Source organism: Vanacampus margaritifer, chromosome 3, assembly GCF_051991255.1.
Source record: "Vanacampus margaritifer isolate UIUO_Vmar chromosome 3, RoL_Vmar_1.0, whole genome shotgun sequence".
NCBI lineage: Eukaryota > Metazoa > Chordata > Actinopteri > Syngnathiformes > Syngnathidae > Vanacampus > Vanacampus margaritifer.
In genome coordinates this window covers 15051314-15070491 of record NC_135434.1, presented here as the reverse complement: position 1 = coordinate 15070491, position 19178 = coordinate 15051314, and the positions used below count along the sequence as shown (strand labels likewise).

Genomic DNA, 19178 nt, shown 5'->3' with positions numbered 1-19178 from the left:
GGTTGGGTTCAAGATTGCAAGGGAGTGCTATTTAAAAAAGTCAACAAATAGGTCAAGTTTACTTTTTCCCATGTGGGCTCTTATGACCTGTGACATTGTGAAATGTACATAAAACATGCCACAATACGTCAATTTTAATAACTAGAGCTAAATAAGACCTTGATAATGTTGAAAATAAACCCCAAATTAATTACCCCCCCCCCCCCCCCCCCCCTCGAAAACATCATCATGAACAACGTGCGGTGGGGGTGCGAGTGTTGGAACGCGGCCAGCAGTGGCCGAAAACGGCGCTGGTGTGTAAAACCCGGAAGTCGGAAGTCCGTGGCATCTACCTCATGGCAAACATTTGGCAACAACACGGTACCACTAGTGCCACCTAGCCTAGTGGTGAGGACGCTCTCTGGAAAAAATAAAATCACTGCTTTCTGTTCACTTTTAAATTGATAATATATTTGCATTAACACTTGAAAAACTGCCTTTAATTTTTTTGTAGTTTAATGTAGGTCAGGGACTGTGGTACTTGCAAGCAGACTTTTTTTTTAGGTGATACTTTGTGTAAAAGTTTGAGAATGACAGGTGCTTTTATTTTGGAAGGGAAGGTTTGGTAAACATAAACAAAGCTGCTCCATTGTTGCTCGGTAAGCTCCATCGCCTCTTTTCACCAAGGTATCTTTTGTCGTGTGACTTCGCATACTCATGTATCATATCAAGACATCCCATAAAACATGTTTCTATTCACGTACTGAAGGGTATATTCGTCAACTAAGCTAATTGTTAGCCGAGTGCTCGTCAAGCTCGACTAACTATCGAAGAAGCTAATACTAGGTTGTACTGTATATCATATCTTGGCATAAAAAGTTGAAAATGAACTATGTTGCTCTACGGCAATAATGTCAATAAATGAACTTTGACACATAATTGAGCTCGACCCGTTGTACAGATTTTGACAGGAGCTACTTGGGCTTTTTAGTTGAGCTGCTGGGGCAAAACTTTTCAAACAAATAAAGGACAGGAGGAACGAAAGAAGTAGTTGTACAACATCATTCTCCTTAAATATATAGTTATTTTTTTAACAGTGAATAGTGGTAGCTACTTGTTACTATATCTGTGGCTGCCTCACAGTTATGAAGTTCAATGTTCGAATCTCATAGTAGGTCTTATTGAAATTAATTATTTAGCAAGCACCAGCATAACATTTGTGTTGTTTATCGTGGCCACATAAAATAATCCTCCCATGATTCTTTTTCTCGCAGACCACAACACTGTTCTGTTAAATGTTTGTCTATTTGAAGCTTCAAATAGGCCTATAAAAAAAAAAACTACATTTATTTTCCAGATTGTTTTACTGATCTCGCCTAACTGCTGAAAACTCTACGATACAGGCCTTTCTCTGTGTGCTTGCTTTCTCAAGGTACAGTACACTACAGTTCTGAAAAAAAAAAGAATAAAATGTAGAATCTAAATTGCTGATAAGTGTGAACAGCTGTTTGCCAGTTATGTGCAGCTGTGGTTGTGACCAGTCAAGGGTGCGCCCCGTCTCCCATTCAAAAATCGACAGATAAATGAATTAGTTTAATGTACTGTACTTTTTCCATGGCAGGAAATGCGTATCAACATGCATTTGAAGGTCATAAATGGCACGCATTGTTTCGTATGTGGTTCAGTTTTCCTTTAAATCTAAAACTAAACTTGTAAATTACATGAAGTCCTTTTTTTTTTTTTTGTCCCGCTCCCCTACCTCCTTTTAGACAGTGGACACTAACCAGTCGCAGAACCATGTCAGCCCTTAGGCGTTGCCAGGCTGCTGGCTGCAGTGGCTGGAAGGTGCTGTGCGGTGTCCCTCGTCCCCGCATCCGCACCAGAAGCATCAGTAGCATCGAAGCAGGTTCGAGACCATCTGAGGATGAGCAACACTGGGAAACAGCAGCAGCTCTGCCCTTTTCTGCAGCCAGGTTGGGATCTTTCTTTCAGGACAGACCTGTACTCAAGAATCCTTTTTTGGAGGATGCCTTATTGAGGGGATACTTGAGGAGACACCTTCCTCAAGAGGTTAGTGAGGAATAAGGAGGTTGTTGAATGTCAAAGTGACCGTCAGACAGAAATTGCATAAGAAGCATATATTGTTGGGGGCCCACAATAGTCAATGATCAATCAATACATAATATATAAACTATGATATGCATTTTGTTTGAAACGTTGTTACTGTAGTTTAAACTTAAGCACTTTTCTTCACTTTTGCAGTTTTTTCCCGATTGATTCGATTTAATTGAAAAGTTTCATTTGTGGTAACCTTATTGGTGGAAATTAATAAAAACACATTTTTATTTCTTAGGCAGTATTCACAGATTTGTGTGCCTTTGGCAAGCGTGTGGCGTCAGAGGTGGACGTGTGGGGAAGAGAGTGTGAGGTCACTCCCCCGCAGCTGGTGCACGTTGACCCATGGGGACGCCGAGTGGACCGCATCCTGACATCCCCAGCATGGAAACGCATGAAAGATCTGTCTGCGCAGGAGGGATTGGTTGCCATCGCCTACGAGAGGCCATTTGGAGAGTGGAGGTTTTTTTTGCCCCACTTTGTTGTAACTGGTAGTAGTGTAGTGTTATAGGTTGTAGTGATTGATAAAAGTGAGCTGATGTAAGTGTGTTTTTGTTTCAGCCGGGTTTATCAGATGAGCAAGTTGTACCTCTTTTCCCCCTCATCTGGCCTCTACACGTGTCCTCTGGCCATGACTGACGGGGCTGCCAAAGTCATTCAGGTTAATAACGTCTCACAAAAAAATGTATCACTTTTTCCTTGATCTTTGCTGAAATGAGCTTAGTAGGTTTGTAATTATTTTTGTCAAGCTACTGGGTCATTGAAGGATGACGAAGTTTGTCCGATGATGCCCATTTAATGAATTATCATGTGGTGCAACCAAAAAGAAAAAAATAATTTGGGACTTTTATTTTGAAATACATTTAAAGAGGAAGTCAACCTTTTTTTCTTTTCTTTTTTACAATAATATGTTTTATGCAGCCTCACTGGTCTAAATATGGTATTCTGGTTAATATTGCGTTAGTGGAATATAAGTTAAGCAGCAAAATTCAGCTATTTTTATCCATCTCAGGGGGCGGCCATTTAAAAAAAATTTGATTTATAAAAAATAATAATAATTTTGCACTTGCTCACACAAACACGCACACATAAAAAAAAAAAAAATATATATATATATTTTTTTTTTTTGCACTTGCTCTCACAAACACGCACACATACAAACATGGTCTCCCAGGCGGGGAAGAGAACCCACGCCAACCTTCATCGTAGGCAAGTGACGGTTCCAGGGGCAGCCATTTTGCCACTTGCTGTTGACTGAAGATGACATCAATGTTGCTCAGAGCTCAGGCAATGACCAATCACAGCTCACCTGTTTTCTGAAGCTGCACTGTGATTGGTTGTGATAGATGTCATCTTCAGTCGACAGCAAGTGGCAAAATGGCCACCTGCTGAGATGGATAAAAATGGCTGGATTTTGCTTCATAACTCTTATTCCACAAATGTAATATTAATCACAATGTCATGTTTAGACTAGTGAGGTCACATATGACATGTTATTGTCAAGAAATGTGTAAGGTTGACTTTAAAGACAGGAGTTTGTATCATCCACAAGACAGTCAAGAAGCTAGATTTGTACTGTCTCACATATGTGTAAAAAAAAATTACTCTTTGAGCAACTTGTATCCAGTTGTCATATTTGGACGTCATGTGTTATGACCTGGGAAAAATAAAAAAAACTTTTGTCCAACTAGCTAGTTTGTTTTGTTTTGATGGCTAATTGTTAGCCTAATAATTTGATTGAAAATTGAAAATATTATGAGGTACGACCGCTGTAGAAAGTTTTCTTTTGTCGATGTATGTCCTAAATTGTTGATAATAGTACATAATAATAAAGTATAAATATTCAATGTGTTTTTATAAAAAATAAATAAATAAAAAATAACTGTGTTCGGTCTGGTGAAATCCTTATCCGTCAATGACCCACATACATTTTGCCACGTCTGTTAGGTGGTGTGCCGTAAGATGTTTCTAACGTAATGTATTGTGCCTTGGCTCAATAAAGATTGAGAAACATTCGCTCAGAGACACATAAATATGGTCTGTGTCTGTTTATGTCAAGTCCATCGGCATTTCTTGGCCTGTAGAAGAAGCCTACAATCGACTAACCAGCCGTCAGCCTGAACAATTCTGGACATCGGGACAGTGGATGACAGAAAGACAAGGAGGCTCAGATGTAGGTGAGTTGCAGTTATAATAAATCATTATAACTGATTAAAATGCATGTCTGTTAGGTTTCTTATTGCACTTTTGTGTGTCTCTGTTCAGCCAGTGGCACAGAAACAATGGCTGTTCCCCAAACGGACGGCTGGTATAAACTTTATGGTTACAAGTGGTTCACCTCTGCCACTGATGCAGACATGACTCTCACACTGGCCCGAGTGTGCGACACAGCGGGAGTAACAACACCGGTACCGCCTAAACTATTTGTGTATGAGCGTGTGAGAATGACATTTCACCGACATTTTGTGAATATGTGCTTCCTCAAGGGCAGCCGAGGTTTGTCTCTGTTCTATGCAGAGGTGAGTCGAGATCAAGATGGCTGTCTAAGAGGGATTGAGGTTCAAAGGCTGAAGGACAAGCTAGGCACCAGACAGATGCCCACAGCCGAGTTACTGCTGGACGGCCTCCGGGCACACAGGGTCAGTTCTGAAATCAATATCAACTCATTCACTGCCATTGACGACTATAGATGTCAAAAGTTCAAGTGAACTATTTCTATTAGTTTAAAAAAAAAAATCATTACATTTTTTATGAAAACCTAGAATTTTTTATTGTACATTTATACCATATAAAATTATCATGCGATTAATTACGATTAAACGCCCCCTTTTTTTTTAATTAGGCCCATCAGGCGATTACAATTTTTAATTGTAATTAATCACACGACTTCACTAGTTAACTAACGATTAATCACAAATTTTATATCTGTTATAAATTTACAATACTTTTTTTTCTTCTAGGTTTTACATACTCTTGTTAGCAATAAGTGGAATTTTTTTAAACTAATAGAAATAGTTTAAATGAATTTTTGACGTCTATAGCCACCAATGGCAGTGAATGAGTTAACGTGCAATTTTAGTTACTCTCATATTGAATCTGAGTAGATTGTGGTGGCTATACATTTCCGAATAAAATCTACATACAATTTGTTATGTTCATTTACTTACTACCTAATGGCTTTATTACCAGCTATCAGAAGAAGGAAGAGGCGTGTCCTCCATAGCGAACATGCTGACCATAACCAGGATCCACAACAGCATGTCTGCAGCAGCAGCAATGAGGAGGCACAATACAATTCATGCGCTTGCATCACTTCCTGTCCAAGTTGACTCCAATTGAACAGATGACTGATGCTTATATGCACTCAGGGTGGTCCAGCTAGCACGTGACTATGCCACTCGCCGCACCGCTTTCGGAAAGCTTCTTAAAGAGCACCCGCTGCACATGCAGACCCTTGCCAGGATGGAGGTAAGATGGCACAGAAGCCCCATTCAGCATTTCCCGTCATGCTTTTCTTTCCTTTTGAGGGTAGACGTCATACTGTCTGTACATACTGTGCAACTTGCCAACCCTGCCTTGAGGTTTGCCTGTTGCTGTGATACACCCACCATATTGGATGTGGCGACTCTGCTTGTCAACTAAAACAAGTAAATGGACTTAAGACAAACAATAATATGCACAAAATTGATGCCTCTCATCCACCATACACACACATACAACGCATGTGACTTTTAATCTGATGATTATAAATATTTACTCCATATACCGGTATATTTTAATATTAATCATCACATCTGTACTGTAACTGTGTTGCATATATTGGTAGTTGTCATAATAGTATGATTGTTTTTGGTGTCAATCTGTTTCCAAAATATATACCCACGTGCACACTAATTACAAAATAGTTCGGAAACATCAAAAACAATGTTATGCAACTTTCTAGTTTGATGATTATATACTAGATATTAACATACATGTTTACAATAAAAGACCCAAACTAAGCTATGTATTTTTCTACTGTTTTAATGAATTTTTGCATCTAACATGTAGCACTATTATTTTGATAAACATTTAAATATTTTTACATTTTGAATGTTCACCTATAAAACCCAGATCCTGAAATGTACAGTATATATATATGACACGGGTTTTCTGAACAAATAACACTCAAGTGCATTTAACTTACTTTAACTTTTTTTTTTTTCATTCAATGGCCAAGAAAATGGATGGATGGATGGATTTATTTTCAATTTAGCTAAATGTGACCATCACTAGATAAGGACTACCTCAAAAACCTTCCTTGACCGCAGTTCCTCGCTGCTTTCTCAGCCCTTTGGCTTTGGGGAAACCTAAATAATAGTAGATTGCGAAATTTTAACTCGGCAACTAACAACAGAGTTGTAACCTTTGGGCAAGTCAGTTAAATATAAATGACTTCTGCTTTCACTGCAGAAATTCTTGCCCACATATGGAACTTCATAGTATTAGCCACTAAATAAGCAAATTGTGTTGGCAAAAGGTCTGATTTTGTGTGTAAAACAGTTGGTATAATCTCCGAGCAGCAAATAAATGAGGCATTGTCACAGCTGCTCTTTTCCACATCCAATATGGCAGCGACATTGACATGAATTCACGTCTTAGCCAAGGTGGAGGAAATTGTGAAGTGTTCCAAATACCAGTTAAGGTAGGTAATCTCCAGGCATCTACTAGAAAAGCTTAACTTTATTAGAGGCACTTTAACTCATTCACTGCCATTGACGGCTATTGACGTCAAAAATTCATTTGAACTATTTCAATTAGTTTAACATGTTTTCCACTTTTGTTAACAAGAGTATGAAAACCTAGAATTTTTTATTGTACATTTAGAACAGATATAAAATTTGTGATTAATCGTGAGTTAACTCGTGAAGTCATGCAATTAATTACGATTAAAAAACGTAATCGCCTGACACTCCTAATTTTTAATAATCTTTTCTTTTCTTTAATCGCGTCAGGAAATTAAATGTTTTAATTGTAATTAATCGCATGACTTCAATAGTTAACTCACGATTAATTATACATTTTATATCTGTTCTAAATGTACAATAAAAAAAACTCTAGGTTTTCATACTCTTGTTAACAAAAGTGGAAAAAATGTTAAACTAATTGAAATAGTTCAAATAAATTTTTGACGTCAATAGCCGTCAATGGCAGTGAATGAGTTAAATGGTTGCAAATGTGTAATGACTCCCATTTACATCCAACATGAGTTTTTGAAATGATAGGTCTTGGTCTCATTTGTTTATAGACCACAAAACCCTGGCATTTAACAAAGGGTGTGTAGACTTTTGATAGTCACTGTACATGTGATATGCCATTGCCTGTGACGTGTGCAGGTGGAGACCCGCGGCGCTTTCCTCCTGGTGATGGATGTCTGTCGCCTCATGGGACGAGAGGAGAGCGGCATCGCCACTGAGTTTGAGACGCACCTCTTACGTCTGCTCACACCTGTTGTCAAACTCTACACTGGCAAACAGGCACGCGCAAATACTTTGCACTAGTTGACGGTTAACCCACTGAGTCTGGACTCTGAGCTGGTGTCTCATTTCAGGCGGTCGCTGTTGTGTCGGAGGGTTTGGAGAGCTTTGGCGGGCAGGGCTACATGGAGGACACCGGGTTGCCGGTACTACTTCGAGATGCACAGGTGAAAAAGTACACAGGTTTTCTTCTGGCGTTGTAAGGAGCTCCTACATAGTTAACTCATTCACTGCCATTGACAGCTATAGACGTAAGCAAATCATTTGAACTATTTCTATTAGTTAATTTTTTTCCATTTTTGTTAACAAAAGTATGAAAACCTAGAATTTTTTTTGTACATTTAGAACAGATATAAAATTTGTGATTAATCGTGAGTTAACTAATGAAGTCATGCAACTAATTATGATTACAACTTTTAATCATCTTATGCCCCTAATTTTTGTTTTTGTCTTTAATAATCTTTTCTTTTTCTTTTTTTAAAGAAAAGATTGTTAAAAATTAGGGGCGTCAGGCGAGTACTATTTTTAATTGTAATTAATCGCATGATTTCACTAGTTAACTCACGATTAATCACAAATTTTATATCTGTTCTAATACAATATAAAAAAACACTAGGTTTTCATAATCTTGTTAACAAAAGTGGAAAAAAATGTTAAACTAATAGAAATGGTTAAAATGATTTTTTTTACGTCTATAGCCGTCAATGGCAGTGAAGGAGTTAAACACCTTCTCCATATCGATGGCACATTTGATGCTTTTTGTGTGTGTGTGTGTGTGTGTGTGTGTGTGTGTGTGTGTGTGTGTGTGTGTGTGTTAGGTGCTGAGCATATGGGAAGGTACAACAAACATTTTGTCCCTGGACCTGCTGCGCTCTGTGAATCGAAGCTCAGGAATGGTTCTCCATGCTTATTTCACTCATGCCAAAGTAAAAGCTTGTTGGATGCACACGTCAAACGAATCCACCAATTGCAGTGAAACGGGAATGATCGAGTGAAACTGCGTGTGTGTGTGTGTAGTCTCTGATTGCAGGAGCTTCAGGTGTCTCCTCTCTGGACCCAGCGGTGAGAGCAGTAGATGGGGCCCTCTCTCAACTGAAAGGATTTGTCCAGGAGGCGACCACTAAAGTGCCGGGCTATCTGGAACTGGCAGCCAGAGACTTGGCATACAGCTTGGCTCGCATTTATACAGGTACATGATAAATGCAAAATAAACAGTACATTTGAATAGATGAAACGGATGTCCATTAACTGCGCACATCCTTTCGCCTTAATCATAGGTGCCCTTCTTATTGACCATGCAAGTTGGAAAGGAGCATCTCCAGCTGACGTCTATGCAGCTCTTAGGTAAAAAACAAACAAAAAAACAATATACAGTAATTTAAAACAATTGAAAATATTTTTGTATTGTTCATCAGGTGGTGTGAACAAGACTTATGCGTCGTGGCATCTAACAGGGCGAGAGGATGTTACGATGCCAACACGCCACGACTTGATTCCGCACTTGTGTTCGACCAGGCAACTGAGGGCAAAAACTGATGCATTCTGTACTTTTTATACAGTATTTCATCTGTATTAGTTACTTTATTGTACACTTTTTTTTGTAGATGCTGGTAACAGTAAATTAAATCTGCTTTGGATTGCATGGCCAATGGAAATGGTCTAATTGTGAAGCAATAAAAGTATATAATATTCTATTTGTATTAATATAACCTAATTGTATTTCGCTTCGTGATCTTTAGTAAATGTTTTTGTGCTTCAAATGAAAAAATCAGGAGTTTGTACCGTTTAGTTTAAATGGTAAAGTTCACAGCCATGATGCCTTCAAAAGTTTTGAAAATATGGAACGATTATATGCAGACTTAACAATAAGAAAATAAACATATTTGAAATTTCCAATTGTATTGTGTTGTAACGTCCTTGTAGCCTATGTGGTTAAAAAACGACACAGTTGCTCAATGCTATTCAACAGAAATTACATTAATTCAGTAGCTGTTATCGGTCACACCTCGCGCCCCGCCAAGTCACGCCACACTTTCAAGATTATGCAGCACTCCTTTAGTTTCATCTGAAATGTTCCTTTGATCCGCTGAGCCTGACAACGCACTCACACTTGTGGAAAAGCAAATACATTGTATGCAACTGTTTACAAATATCCTTAGAAGTGCGTGGCTTCACCATTCAATTGTGTTAGTGTCGTCTTCCATTGTTTATGTCAAACCGTATTTTTGTTTCGTATACTGTGTAACCATGTTCAGTTTTACAATACGAATAATATGGATTCCTTGAAACAGGTTTGTTTTCATTTTTTAATTAACAGTGAGTGAACGTTTCCGTGTGTGCTGTGATGGGAAGCAAGTGAGAACCGTTGACTTTTCGAGAAGTCATTGAAGGAAGCACACGTAGTTGGTATTGTGGTGGGCGGAGCTTCCCCTTAGGTGTCGAGAATTCTCGGACGTTTTTAGCAGTCGCATCTGGAAAGACAGCCAAAGAATCGCACTTCACGTCTACGTGAATGTGTAGCTATACAGGATATCGACTTAAATGTTTTTAATGTTTATTGACAAGATTTTTAGTTCAGTTTTAGCAGGAAACGAAATAGGACTGCAGCCTCCACCGTCGTTTTACGTGTAGCTGTCACCAGAATGGACGTGGCTCCTGGATAAAGAAAGAAAACAGCAAGAACAACAAAATAATGTCTGTGGCTACTCTGTTGTGTCTCCTGGTTGGGACATTTTTGTCCCAGCATGCCGCCTCGGACTTCTCTGTCCTCACGACCCGGACAGGTGGGGAAGTAGACGGAGGGTCAGTGAATGCCTCACTGGCCATCATAGCTCAGATAAACAACGACGACAAGGTTGGTGAGATAAGACGTGAACATGAACTGTCCACTTTATGTTAGATTTATTGACCACGATTATCATTTATTGTTTCTTAGGAAAATATGCTCTCGTTAAGTCAAATCTAACATGTCAGCAGATTCGGGTCACATGATCACAGGCACTAATAACGACAGCTGAAATCATGTTTCTACCTGTAGTGAACTTGTTGATTTGTTTGTGTACAGTACCGTACACGTCACATGAACAATACAGTAATTACTCTAATATTGATGTTTCTAATATATATATATATATATATATATATATATATATATATATATATATATATATATATATGTATATATATATATATATATTTTTTTTTTAAAGCAATATTACAAATGACTGTTCACTTAACTGCACTATAAATAAAGCTTCGTCATTCAAAAATAATCACATTAGTGAGGATAAAATTAACCTCTATTGTACTACGATATCTGCTATACAAAAACCATGGTACAATACAAAGCAAATACAATATAACTTTATGTTAAATTTAAATTACATTTTAAATACAGATATTTTAATTTTACAAAAAAAAAAAGTGTTTTGAATTTTGTTTAGAATTTGGAAGCTTGTGGAAAACAAAAACTTTTTTTTCTAAAGAATTTATAATAATTAGTTATAATTTAAAATATTGTAATAAATAACAGTGGTGTTCCATACCACTTTTACCCCCCTCGACCGATACCGATACCAATACAACTATTCACCAATACCTCTAGTAGCCTACTTTTGATATACAAGATTCCATTTAACACAATGAAAAAAACGTTTCCTTCTAACATAGATGATGATTAGCTGACAAGTCAAACTGCTGCAGTATTGCGGCAACTACTGCCAAGTAGGACATAATGTCATATTAATTTTGCCGAAGTATCGGTGGCTGGTATCAGAAGCTTCCATGAGTACTCAAAACCTTAAAATCAGGTTGCATCGGCACAATACTGATGCCTGTTGCAGGTACTCGCCCATCTCTAATAATTACATTGCGAATGTATTCTTTTTAAGCCTGCATTTTTTATATAGATATATTTGTAAAACATTTTTGTTGCACAATTATAATTGATTATTTATATGTACATGTTCCAGATCATTACATCATTAGCCTGTATATATGTTTTTTTTAAGCACTATGTGTTGCCACAATGTTGGCAAATACAAAGTATTCCGCTGTTGTCAAATATTTACACAACAGGAAACGCATCATTTTGCCCACAACATAATGAAACTCTCTTCGACTTTTTAGAGATACTACATACTGTAAGTAGTGATTAATTTGTGCTTAGCTAATAAACAAATGGCGCATACAGGGAATTGATGAAAACTCCTATAAACAGACAGTATTCTTGAACGTTTGTGTGTTCAGTGCGATCATGTGATGGACGTCAGCGCCGCAGAGCGCTGCGCGTTCGTTAAAAACGCGCCAGACTGCAGCGTGGAAGATGGTTTCGTCAACTACCTCCAAGTGGCCTTCTGTCTGCTTCCTCCTGACCTCACACCCCTCACAGTCACTCTCTGTGTAAGTCGCTTGTGTGCCGAGGAACGTTACTAATGTAAATACACTCGACTTTTGGTTACACAGCCTTCGTTATTATGTGTTTTGTATCCTTGAACACATCTGATATTTCTTCCCTCCGATTCTCCACAGATTATATGGCTGTTCGTTTTGTTCGTCATACTTGGCCTCATCGCATCAAAGTTGTAAGTCTATTTTGTGTTACTACTGCTTCGGTCACATGCGCATTAGAATGTAAAATCTTCATTTGTTTCACTTCACTGGTGTGACTTTAGAAGTGGACTTTGTTCTGCTTTCATACTTCACTACACCGACCATGAGTGGGAAAAGAGGTTTCTGTTTAGAAAAGATTTTCAAAATGGTAACAACTAGTTCTTCTCTGTTTCTCCACAGTTTTTGTCCTAACCTGTCAGCCATCTCCACAAGTCTGCATCTCACTCACAACGTAGCCGTATCCTTCATCTAGCAACCCGCTCTCTGTTTTACAAGCAGTCTCAACAAAGCTAGTTTTGTTGTCACAATCTACTAGTCATACTTATTATTATTATAATTATTTTGGGTGGTACAGCATATTCCACGCTAAATGGCTGAAGTAGAGATACAATTCTAATCTCTGATCTTCAAATGACCAGAAATATTTTTATATGCCGAAAAAAAAAAGCGTCTATAAATTTTCTGTAGCACTTGCTCATTTCTTCTGTAAATATTCATTTATTCAACCTTTATTTATCCGGATTGCCGACATGGCTGCAGAGTAAACAAAGCAAAATAAAAACAAATACAAAAAAAACTGTATAGTTAAATCAGTGGTTCTTGACTTGGGTTCGATCGAACCTCAGGAAAATTTTTTTTACGAGATACACATCCGACTCAAATGCAAGTGATCACACTACATTGCTGGCCTAGTCGACGTGTGACTGTTGTGGTGGTACGTCGTGTGATTTCATTACTTACAAAAAATGGTTGGATGAACATATACACTATGAATTTACATGTATAACGGAACATGTGGTGTTCCACAGGGTTAAATTCTGGGGCCTCTGCTGTTTTTATTGTATCTGTTGTCTCTGAGTTCCATCTTAAGAAAACAGCGGTAGTTGTTTTAAAGTGCACATGTCAATAACAGGTTCTCAACATGATAAAACAGGTCCAGCTCAAATGTGCATTATCAACTGGGCACAAATGTCAGACATCATTCACGTCGACAAAACTTTTTTTTTTTTTGCCTATAGTCTCCTTGACTAATATTTTCGTCGAGGGTGTGACCTTCCTAGCTCTTGGTAACGGAGCTCCAGACATCTTCAGCGCCATAGCGGCGTTTTCTCGCCCGCACACCGCTGGGCTGGCGGTCGGAGCGTTATTTGGTAGGCGGGCACACGACAAGATTGTGACTATCAAGCTGAACTGTGCAAATGATCCGCTTTTGTCCGCCACTCTTGGCAGGCGCCGGCGTTTTTGTCACCACAGTTGTCGCCGGCAGCGTGGCGTTGGTCAAACCTTTCGCCGTGGCCTCGCGTCCTTTCTTGCGTGATGTCATCTTCTACATGGTGGCGGTGTTCTGGACTTACCTGATCCTGTTTAGAGGAACCACCACGCTGGGAGAAACTTTGGGTACGCTCAGCACAGAGACTCCATTTCCCATAATTCCTTGTTTTGGCTTGCAGCTTTCATAGCATTTATTTCTGTATCTCATGTTTGTAGGGTACTTGGGCCTCTATGTGGTGTATGTGTTGACGGTAGTCATCAGCGCCTACATCTATAGCCGGCAAAAACGTTTGCGCAGTGCAACCATCGACAATGTTCCACATATTCAAGGTTCAAAACACACACACGCACACACACACGCACATATCAAGCAACACAAATTCATTCTGGGTTTATTTCCTTTGCAGCAGGATTTGAGTCGTTGGAATCGTACGATAACGACGTGCCATGTCTGTTAGCTGCGACAGACCAACAGGAATATGGTGGGAAAGACACACATGTAGTCACAAAAAATTATATTATATTCTGCTTCTGGGTGAAATTTCAGGATGAAACTAAAATGCACCGTGACCTTTAATTGAAATGAATATCACAATCAGATTTATTGGCTAAGTCAGCAAGGAGTTGGTCTTCACAGAAACACGGAAAAATAATGACCGACAGAGGGAGACGGGACAGGAAGCCTGGTGGTTCGCTACTTAGCGCCTCGAGTTTCTTAGATGGAAAAAAATGAAAAGGAGGGAAATGAACAAGGCCCTCCAAGCCAATGTATTTAGGCAAATTCCCGGTAGGCCGGACTGCTATATGCACTGCTCGGGGGCCGCTATTCCAGCCAGCACATTAATTTCCTCCGGCCTGCGGATCAGTTTCGTTGTGATGGACAAATGAAGCTTCATGAAGCATTTGTGATATTTTTTGACTTCTCTAGATGGCACTTTTGGTTTAAAGATGAAGTGACAATTTAATCCATTTCCATTGCACTAGCCTTCATTTTTTTTTAAACCAACACCACCATCTAGAGGAGTAAAATAATATTGCAAGTGCTTCATGAAGTTTCATATTCCCATCACTACCGTTTCAGCAAATAAAGTGTGTTGAGTTCACAACGTCTATGTATCTATTATCACATTCTCATACACATTTTCTCCTACCACACAAAGGTAGGACATAACATTATATGTGCTACCTTTGTTAGCTAAAGATAATTTAACACCAAAAGTGGCAATAATTTAATACATGACTAGAAACAACAACACTTTAACTACATTACACTTTGTCTGCACAAAATAACAAATTAACACAGTCTCAAGTGTTACTAATGGCAAGAAAGCATGCTGGGTAAGCCTCTAAGTTAGCGGTAGTCCGCTAAAGTAGTCCAGCGGAAGTGGTGTGAAAAGCTTTCAAATGAGGGTGCTAACAGGAAGTGCTGCGTTAGCGGCCTAAATGTTGCTGATTTAACACTTAAAGTGTAAAGTGTTTGATATCTGCAGTCTGTGTAAAGTATCGGATTCCAGGTTATATAAACTTGCCTATTGGTCCCTTTTTGCTCATTTCTACCATTTTTATTTTTTATCATCATTAAAACATCGTAAACGTTTATAAGAATAAATACAACAACAAAATGGTTGACAGGAAAAAGCTAAAGAGAACAAACAGAAAGAGCCTGGATGGAGTACAACAGAACGAAGACCGCTACTACCAAACAAAAGAGAGAAGCAAAAACCAGAAGGCAGAATACACAAAATAGAAAATCCCAGTAGTACTTCCTGTAATGGCTGACCGGCCGGGAAGAAACGGCTGACGGGACAAACAGGGAACAAGCGAGTGCTGCGGAACAATAACCCTTTCACCTGCTAATTGATAACCGCCCGCAGGTGTGGCATAGAAAACCACCAAAACACTCTGGAGCCTGAAAACAAAAGAAACAAAAACAAAGCAGCCCTGATTAAATTTTACAAAACGCCAAGGGTTCATCTGTGAAACTTGGTCGAATATCCCCAACTTTTTATGAGTTGCGTATTTGTTGATATTCATGAACGCGTCTTGCCTTTCAGAGTCTGAATACAGGCCCCTCCTGCAATACCCCGAGTCCACCAGCCAGATCCTGCTGAGCTCCCTCAACCCGGTGGACAACCGGCAGTGGAGGAGGAAAAACTGGAAGTGGAGAGTCATCAAAGTGTTGAAGGTGCGCCAAACGATAGACGCACCGAGCCCAATTGGCTCCATGTGAAGGTTTTATTAAAATGGCGGCGTCCACCTCTCAGACCCCCGTGGAGGTCATACTGCTGCTGTGCATCCCCGTTGTAGATCTCGATAAAGAAGACAAGAACTGGAGACGACCTCTCAACTGTCTTCATCTGGTCACTGCACCGCTCGTGTGCGTGCTCGCTTTCCAGTCTGGAATTTGTAAGTGGAAAGAGGAAATGACTTATTTACGGTATTCATGTATTTTCTGAGATGTCAACATTCAACATTATTTTGGCTAGCAACATAAATCCTTAAAGTGCATCACAAAAAAAAGAAAGCGTCATCATGAAAGGGGAAGTCAAGCCAAAAATGTTCTATGTGCCCTCACCAGTCTCAACATTTGTGAAATATGAATTAAGCAGCAAAATCTACCCATTTGCATCCATCTTATCAGGCGGCCATTTTGTAACTTGCTGTTGACTGAACAATGAAAGAAGGCAAACAAGCTGTCCCAGCTCCCGTTATGCCCGTCCAACCCCTAACACACAAATAAGTAATAGTCACTAAATTAATTGTGGATTAGAAGCGGAAATAGCTTAAATAAAGTTTTGTTTTTTTTTAAACTACAAGGGGTAAAGCTAAATAATGGCAAATATAAAAGTTCATGTAAAATTAAGCATTAATTCATACAAATAAAAAGGAAATTGTGTCAGCATAAAAATTCTAAATTAAATTATTATTATTATTTTTACATCTCATTATGCTGGAGGTCACAATTTTTCGTCAGTGCTATTCAGGAATGAATATGTGCAAAATACATGCTCTTATTATATTTCATTTTTCATAATACAGTACATTTAATATATAGATTTTATTTGTGCAATTTTTTTTCACAAACATCAACTCACTCAAAATGTGTAATGGTATTGAGGTTTGTCCTGTATATTATTCTAAATGCACACAAAAAAAAAGATATTAAAGCCTACTCATGTCGTAGTAAAAGACTTAGGTCTAACTCAGAGCTATAGAGAGAGAGTTTGGCCAACTCGGTTTTCAGCAGGGTAACAAGATGGCGTCCATATGTCAAGTGACCAGCAGTTGACCAATCATGCTGTGATTGGTCAAGTGCTGCTTGGCCAAAACTCTTCCCTATATATGGCTCTGGTCTAACTAAACCATGTCTGCCATCTAGTGGTGAATGGTGATATTACAGCTTAAAACTACAATCATTTACCCCTAGCTTTGTGTGGAAAACATATATTGAATAATATATCGATGTAATCTTTTATCAGCATTTTTTGAAGACGGTTTGGGGTTTGTATAGGTCAAAATGAAATTATGAATACATACTGTGCACTATAATCAGTATTTGGTTCAGTTTTTCTGAAAAAGCTTCTTTTTTTTTTTAACTAAGTACAAAGGAAATTCCGTCCTGAGTCTTCTTTAACAAAGGCTTTAAAAAATTTTTTTTTAAACTCCATTGATATTGACCGAATTGTTTCATTTCTTGTTCAAAATTGTCTAGTTGGAGATTACATGATCGAGGGCCAGTTTCCTCTGTGGGTGCTGACTCTTCTCCTGGGACTCTTCCTGTGCGCTATCGTCTTCTGCAGCACCACCAACGAGTGCCCGCCAAGATATCACCCGGTAAGTGTGTGCGGGAACATTTGCTTTCGAACACATCTGATATGGTTTTGCCAGGTCTTCGCTCTTTTGGGCTTCCTGGTGAGCGCGGTGTTGATCAGCGCGGCGGCGTCCGAGGTGGTCAGTATTCTGCACATGCTCGGCCTGGTGCTCAGTCTCAGCAACACGGTGCTGGGTTTGACTCTCCTGGCCTGGGGCAACAGCATCGGAGGTGAGCCCGCTCAGAATGGTTTGGTTTATGTGCGGTTGAAAAAGAACATTTAATGTTAACTTTGTCTTTTATCAGACTGTTTCTCGGACATCACCCTGGCACGACAGGGTTACCCCAGGATGGCCATATCGGCCTGCTTCGGGGGTATCATTTTCAGTATCCTTTTATTTTATTTTATTTTTTTAACCTCACTCGCTTATATCTCATTTTTTTATATTTGGGTTTGACGTCAGGTGAATGTGAGATAAGGGAGCTACAGTTGTTTACATTAAGTAACGGTATAATCTGTACCTTAACTGCATCTCCACCAGACATGTTACTTGGGGTGGGTTTGGGCTGTTTGGTGCAGAGGATCAAAACACACTCTGAAGTGCAGGTAGGTCACATGAACAAAACAGATTGTCTACAAATAAATACACATAACTTGCACAATGGGATGATGTCCAGTACAAGCAATGTATCAAATATGTTCAGTTTTAAAGGTATTATTTCAATAAACTTCTTTTGACACCAATTACTAATTTCCTATTAGCCAAACTTTGGCGCCATCTTGTGTCGAAACAGCTTTTTTTTTACTCATTCACTGCCATTGATGGCTATAGACGTCAAAAATTCATTTGAACTATTTTTAGTTAGTTTTTTTTCCCACTTTTGTTAAGAGTATGAAAACCTAGAATTGTTTTATTGTACATTTAGAACAGATATAAAATTTATGATTAATCACAAGTTAACTATTGAAGTCATGCAATTAATTACAATTAAGAATTTTAATCGTCTGACGCCCCTAATTTTTAATAATCTTTTTTTATTAGGGGCATCGGCGATTAAAATTTGTAATTGTAATTAATCACATGACTTCACTAGTTAACTCCAGATTAATAAAAAAAATAATAAAATCTGTTCTAAATGTACAACATTTTTTTCTAAGTTTTCATAACAAAAGTGGGAAAAAAGTAAAATACAAATAGTCCAAATGAATTTTTGACGTCTATAGCCGTCAATGGCAGTGAATGAGTTAATAACCAAGTTGGATTCCACAGGGATTTTTTAAAAACATTTTTAATCACTCCTGTTTTCCTTCTCAGCTGGAACCAGAGGGACTGCTGACCTGGATCCTGGCAGGTTCTCTGGGCTTGTCTTTGGTTCTGTCTTTTATCATCGTTCCACTGAGCCGCTTCCACTTGGGTCGGCCCTACGGCATTTTCCTCCTGGTCTTCTACGGCGTTTTCCTCCTCGTCGCTCTGCTCACAGAGTTTGGCATCATCTAAGCACTCGATCACAACTGATAGACTGGAACCACCTGAGCACTGTTTTTATACTCGACTTGACTGCTACCTACAAGCGCGCTGTGTTGCCGTCACGTAGCCAAGCAGTTTTTACACGAGAAGGTCATAACACGAATGTGCCAGAATTATATTTTTTAATCGTATGACTGACACTGCGATGACAATGTGGGTGTTCAAAAAGAGGACACAGGTAAAACCGATTCAGCATTTCTGCTTTTAAACGCTGTACAATAACAGAATGCACTGTACATGACAATCAAATTGATTGTGCCTTTCACATACTGTTACACTATTTTGTCAATTGTCCCCATAAAAAAAATCTTCATTTGGTCTGAATTATTCAAATTCATTTGCTAA

General features: G+C 38.8%; 2 protein-coding genes across 6 annotated transcripts; both read left to right on the top strand.

Moving 5' to 3' along the window:
• The first annotated feature begins 354 nt into the window (after positions 1–354).
• On the top strand, positions 355–9506 carry LOC144049561 (acyl-CoA dehydrogenase family member 11). 4 transcript variants are annotated; one of them, XM_077562578.1, is made up of 16 exons: positions 355–638; positions 1337–1411; positions 1749–2049; positions 2333–2556; positions 2656–2755; positions 4154–4271; positions 4360–4502; positions 4581–4733; positions 5284–5378; positions 5463–5562; positions 7470–7610; positions 7685–7777; positions 8429–8536; positions 8628–8799; positions 8888–8954; positions 9026–9506. In XM_077562578.1, the coding sequence occupies exons 3-16, from the start codon at positions 1777–1779 to the stop codon at positions 9144–9146; spliced, it is 1908 nt and encodes a 635-aa protein (XP_077418704.1). In that variant the 5' UTR covers positions 355–638; positions 1337–1411; positions 1749–1776; the 3' UTR covers positions 9147–9506. The 4 variants fall into 4 exon arrangements, with proteins under 4 accessions (XP_077418704.1, XP_077418706.1, XP_077418707.1 ...); XM_077562579.1 differs by lacking the exon at positions 355–638 and adding an exon at positions 648–666; XM_077562580.1 differs by lacking the exon at positions 1337–1411.
• Positions 9507–9741: 235 nt separating this feature from the next.
• On the top strand, positions 9742–19157 carry slc8b1 (solute carrier family 8 member B1). 2 transcript variants are annotated; one of them, XM_077561456.1, is made up of 15 exons: positions 9742–10464; positions 11859–12011; positions 12141–12193; positions 12402–12459; positions 13267–13372; positions 13452–13619; positions 13710–13823; positions 13904–13975; positions 15548–15678; positions 15758–15899; positions 17206–17327; positions 17382–17535; positions 17611–17691; positions 17847–17911; positions 18621–19157. In XM_077561456.1, the coding sequence occupies exons 1-15, from the start codon at positions 10303–10305 to the stop codon at positions 18801–18803; spliced, it is 1764 nt and encodes a 587-aa protein (XP_077417582.1). In that variant the 5' UTR covers positions 9742–10302; the 3' UTR covers positions 18804–19157. The 2 variants fall into 2 exon arrangements, with proteins under 2 accessions (XP_077417582.1, XP_077417581.1); XM_077561455.1 differs by having other exon boundaries at positions 13901–13975.
• The last annotated feature ends 21 nt before the right edge of the window (positions 19158–19178 follow it).

What these genes read in the sequence shown, in the direction of transcription:
- LOC144049561 (XM_077562580.1), top strand. Translation starts at nt 1,777, where the DNA reads ATGTCAGCCCTTAGGCGTTGCCAGGCTGCTGGCTGCAGTGGCTGGAAG. An exon ending in GGGCTGCCAAAGTCATTCAG is followed by an intron (nt 2,756 to 4,153) that starts GTTAATAACGTC and finishes GTTTATGTCAAG; the next exon opens with TCCATCGGCATTTCTTGGCC. An exon ending in AGACCCTTGCCAGGATGGAG is followed by an intron (nt 5,563 to 7,469) that starts GTAAGATGGCAC and finishes TGACGTGTGCAG; the next exon opens with GTGGAGACCCGCGGCGCTTT.
- slc8b1 (XM_077561455.1), top strand. Translation starts at nt 10,303, where the DNA reads ATGTCTGTGGCTACTCTGTTGTGTCTCCTGGTTGGGACATTTTTGTCC. An exon ending in CAATGTTCCACATATTCAAG is followed by an intron (nt 13,824 to 13,900) that starts GTTCAAAACACA and finishes TTTCCTTTGCAG; the next exon opens with CAGGATTTGAGTCGTTGGAA. An exon ending in CTTCGGGGGTATCATTTTCA is followed by an intron (nt 17,692 to 17,846) that starts GTATCCTTTTAT and finishes CATCTCCACCAG; the next exon opens with ACATGTTACTTGGGGTGGGT.